The sequence below is a fragment of the Terrapene carolina genome, unplaced genomic scaffold, assembly GCF_002925995.2.
Source record: "Terrapene carolina triunguis isolate 2854851 unplaced genomic scaffold, T_m_triunguis-2.0 Scaffold34791, whole genome shotgun sequence".
NCBI lineage: Eukaryota > Metazoa > Chordata > Testudines > Emydidae > Terrapene > Terrapene triunguis.
This window is the reverse complement of record NW_020699142.1, coordinates 1,402-5,854: the sequence shown is the minus strand read 5'-3', so window position 1 is coordinate 5,854 and position 4,453 is coordinate 1,402. Positions and strand designations below refer to the sequence as shown.

The following is a 4,453-nucleotide window of genomic DNA, read 5'->3' as shown; positions in this document are numbered from 1 at the left end:
AGCAGCAGCTGGGCGGCAGTGGATCTCTCCGGCGGCAGGGGAGTGGGGGGGCAGTCTCTCAGCGGTTGCGGCTGCTGGCGATTAGCAGGCGATTCTTCCCGTGGCAGGAGCCCGGCGGGGCAGACTCCCGGCGGCTGGAGAGGGGGGTGTAGGTTCCTCCTCTTGGTGATGTCTCAGCAGGCTGGTCTTGAGATGTGGGAGCTGCTTGCGGCAGCATCTCGGGGGGGAGGGAGGGGCGGATCCTTCCTGTTCTCGTTCTTCCCTCTGGATCTGCTGGTTCGCCATGTCCCCGAGGGCAGTGGCCGGGAGCCTGTGCAGAGCAGTCGGGCGTGCTGGGGCAGTGGTCGGTGTCTTGGGCTGTGTTTTAGGGGCAGCAGGATGCATCTCGGGGCACCATTAGCTCTTGTGGAGTAGCAGATACAGTGGCGTAGCAGCTTATCATAAAAAAGATGATTAAACTGATAAGAACAGATATAAAATTTTATTCGAAAATGTTTAAAAATAGATGATACAGAGAGTATGATACAGAGAGTTTGAAACGTCAGTTATTGGTCATTGGGGGTGTCAAGGCTGCTTCCCCACTTTTGAACTTTAGGGTACAAATGTGGGGGCCTGCATGAAAACTTCTAAGCTTAACTACCAGCTTAGATCTGGTCCGCTGCCACCACTCCCAAAGCTAATTCCCTTCCCTGGGTAGCCTTGAGAGAGACTTCACCAATTCCCTGGTGAATACAGATCCAAACAAGGAAAAATCAATCAGGTTCTTAAAAAGAAGGCTTTTAACTAAAGAAAAAGGTAAAAATCATCTCTGTAAAATCAGGATGGAAAATAACTTTACAGGCTAATCAAACTTAAAGAGCTCAGAGGACCCCCCCTCTAGCCTTAGGTTCAAAGTACAGCAAACAGAGATGAAACACTCTAGCAAAAGGTACCTTTACAAGTTGAGAAAACAAAGAGAAACTAACACGCTTTGCCTGGCTGTTTACTTACAAGTTTGAAATATGAGAGACTTGTTTAGAAAGATTTGGAGAGCCTGGATTGATGTCTGGTCCCTCTTAGTCCCAAGAGCGAACAACTTCCCAAAACAAAGCGCACAAACAAAAGCCTTCCCTCCCACCAAGATTTGAAAGTATCTTGTCCCCTTATTGGTCCTTTGGGTCAGATGTCAGCCAGGTTACCTGAGCTTCTTAACCCTTTACAGGTAAAAGGATTTTGGAGTCTCTGGCCAGGAGGGATTTTATAGTACTGTACACAGGAGAGCTGTTACCCTTCCCTTTATAGTTATGACAGGGGGTAACATACAGAGTATAGGGGGATGCTAGTATTTTGGTATTGGACAGCACAAAACATATACAATCTACAATGTCCCCGATTTTGGGGGGGGGGGGTATACGGTGGGTGAGATCAAGATACAGTCAGCAAGCAGTGAGGGTACATCACTCATACAAAAAGTACAGGCAGTTGTGGGTATATAATTAAGCGGGCCAGGTAATGGGGATGGGTGACCCTCGCATGATGGGGTTCGGTTCGGTGGGCTCAGAGGATAGGCTCCAACAGAGAAAGTCTACTGGTCTCTTAGCCAAAAAGCAGAGAAGTTTTTTCACTTCAAGGTCCCAGAAGCAAAGACAAGGTTTTCATCTCAAGGCCAAAAGACCAAAAACATCAAAACACTTGATCATGGCCTTGGATAGACCAAGAGACTACCTACACTTGACCAGAGCTCAGAGAGCCGGGAAGCTGCAATATGCTGCAAAACGAGACAGCCGTACCTCCGCCACAGCTTTCTACATCACGACAAGGAGCTCCCAGACAAGGACCAAATGCCATCAAGGAGACTTGGACAACTAGGAAACTCTTAAGTGACAATCACTCCCCCTAAATGACTCCAATGTAATAATTCAAAGCAAGAACTCCACACACAATTCTGCTTAAAGACCGAGAATTCTTTCAGTCTGGTTACTTGGGTTCCTCTCGCTGCTTTCCCTGGCTGCTGCTGCGTCCTCCTACATTGCATAAACCCACCCACTTCCTGTGACGTACTCCGTCACTGTTAACTCTCGCAGCAAAACAGATACAAGAAAACGTTTGCAAGCGCTATCCCGGCTGGCCAAACTGCATGGGGCTCTTTTACAGTTAGTGCGGCTCCTGGAGCTCTGCCCCATTCTCCACCTACCAGACTGGGGGGGAGCTCAGGGCTTCTGCCCTGCGGCAGGATAGTGGTGCTAGGGGCTTCTGCTGGAGGAGACTGGTGCCTGCCACTTTCCATGCACAGAATGATTAGGGCAGATTGCCTAGAAAAATGCTGCAAGAAAAGCTGACCTCTCTCTTAGTGTTCGCTTCTCTATCTTCTGTCTCACCCAGGACCGCTCATTAATTTCGAGGAAAACACCGCGGACACGCACCCTGACAACAAGCGATGTACGTGAAAAAGAGAGAATGGTAATCGTTTGGCAGGCATTGAGAGAGTGAGAAAATCTAGCTTATATTCAAGAAAAAATAACTATTCTAGGCTTTAATAGCCTACAAATCATAGATGCACATAGTTTGAAATCACTTGCTCACCAAGTTCTCAGAATATTTCGATTGATCGATAGATCTTCCTTCGCTTCTCTCAAAACCCTCTATCCTTTCGTCAGCACTCTGTGATATTTACTGTGAAGTTTCCCAAAACTGATGGAGGGAAGCCAAAACAAGATCCGCTCGACCCAAGTCCATAAGACGATCACCTGCAAACTCAGTCATGTGAAGCATGGATAACGCATGAAGCGGAAAGCAGCGTGTGCACTAAAGAACACAATTGTATCTATACAGATCAAAAGAAGAAAACCCACGAACCCTTAAGAAAATGAAGAAAAACACTATGACTGAGCATGCTGGACTGTAAACAAAAGACGGTTGCTTTGTAAAACTCATTTGTTCTTTGTGTAGCAACTCCTGGATGATTATCCAAAATGCTTCATCGTGGGAGCAGACAATGTAGGATCCAAACAGATGCAGCAGATTCGCATGTCCCTGTGTGGGAAAGCTGTCGTGCTGATGGGGAAGAACACCATGGTGCGCAAGGCTATCCGTGGTCATCTGGAGAATAACGCTGCTTTGGAAAAGTGAGTAAAATACTGTGATTCCACACTCTGTTCCTGGGGAAGACTGTGTGTTCCCTGGAGGAGTGAAACTGAATGGTGCTGTCTTTCCCCCAGGCTGTTGCCTCATATCCATGGGAATGTGGGCTTTGTGTTCACCAAGAAGGATCTGACTGAGATCAGGGACATGCTGTTGGCTAACAAGGTAAGGGAGGAGGACACTGTTATAGTGCGTCTACTCAGGGAGGTCTTGGGGCCTGATCTGAAGGAAGGAGAGAGTGTAACACTGAACATTCTCTGTGGATGTGTGATTTTTAGAAGGGAGAAAGATACTGACCCCACCCATCCTGTTTCGGTTTTACTACTCAGGGCTCTCTAGAGTTCTGAGCACTCCTTTTTCATGGAGGTTATTGTTAATTTAGCCTTGTGGAAATGACTTTGAGATGGGAAAGTTGGTTTAATCCCTCCATAGGCAGGGTAGGAGGCAACATGATCCAGTGAATAGAGCACCAGAGAATCAGAACAAAATGGCTTTTGTTTCAAACTCTGCCCATGACTTTCTGTCTGATCTTGGATAAGTCACTTAACCTTCTGTTTGTTTTCCCAATTGTACAGTAACTCCTCACTTAATGTTGTAGTTATGTTCCTGAAAAATGCGACTTTATGCGAAACGATGTTAAATGAATCCAATTTCCCCATAAGAATTAATGTAAATGCGGGGGGGGGAGGGTTAGGGGGAAATTTTTTTTGCCAGACAAAAGACATTATATACATATGCAGTATAAGTTTTTAAACCATTTTAAACACTTTAATATTGTACACAACAATGAATGATTGTGAAGCTTGGTTGAGGTGGTGGAGTAAGAGGGTGGGATATTTCCCAGGGAATGCCTTGCTGCTAAATGACGAACTAGCACTTGGCTGAGCCCTCAAGGGTTAACAAGCTGTTGTTAATATAGCCTCACACTCTACAAGGCAGCATGGACTGAGGCAGGAGGGAGGAAACACAATAGATGCAGGGCAGTGGCTGCAGACACTGAACATGATGATGAGCCCACGCTCTCCAGCTAGAGCGCACCACTCCCTCCTCCTGACAGCACAGGCACGGCTGCACATGTGCTGACTTTCCAAAGTGCTTGGGGGTGTGTGCATGAGTGATAGAGATGTGTGTTGCCCCTTTAAGTATGCTGGCCCCACTTCAAGTATGCTGCCCTTTTAAGAAGTTCAGACAGGAAGCATTGGCTTCCATCAAGCTCCCCCCTTTCTGTCCCTGAGCCCTGTCCCCCTCCTCTGCTTTGTGGAGAGGGGGTATGGAGCGGGGGGGGGTGGCAGGAGCAGGGGGACATCCTGACATCAGCACCCTCTTCTCTTCC

The 4,453-nt window shown here is 47.3% G+C and overlaps 1 protein-coding gene across 1 annotated transcript; it reads left to right on the top strand.

The window, feature by feature from the left end:
* Positions 1–1,515: 1,515 nt before the first annotated feature.
* On the top strand, positions 1,516–3,285 carry LOC113405262 (60S acidic ribosomal protein P0-like; the record flags this gene model as incomplete). The annotated part of the gene is made up of 4 exons (XM_029914307.1): positions 1,516–1,530; positions 2,362–2,418; positions 2,929–3,104; positions 3,198–3,285. Coding segments are annotated over exons 1-4 (336 nt in total), but the record flags the coding sequence as incomplete, so codon positions are not given.
* Positions 3,286–4,453: the final 1,168 nt, after the last annotated feature.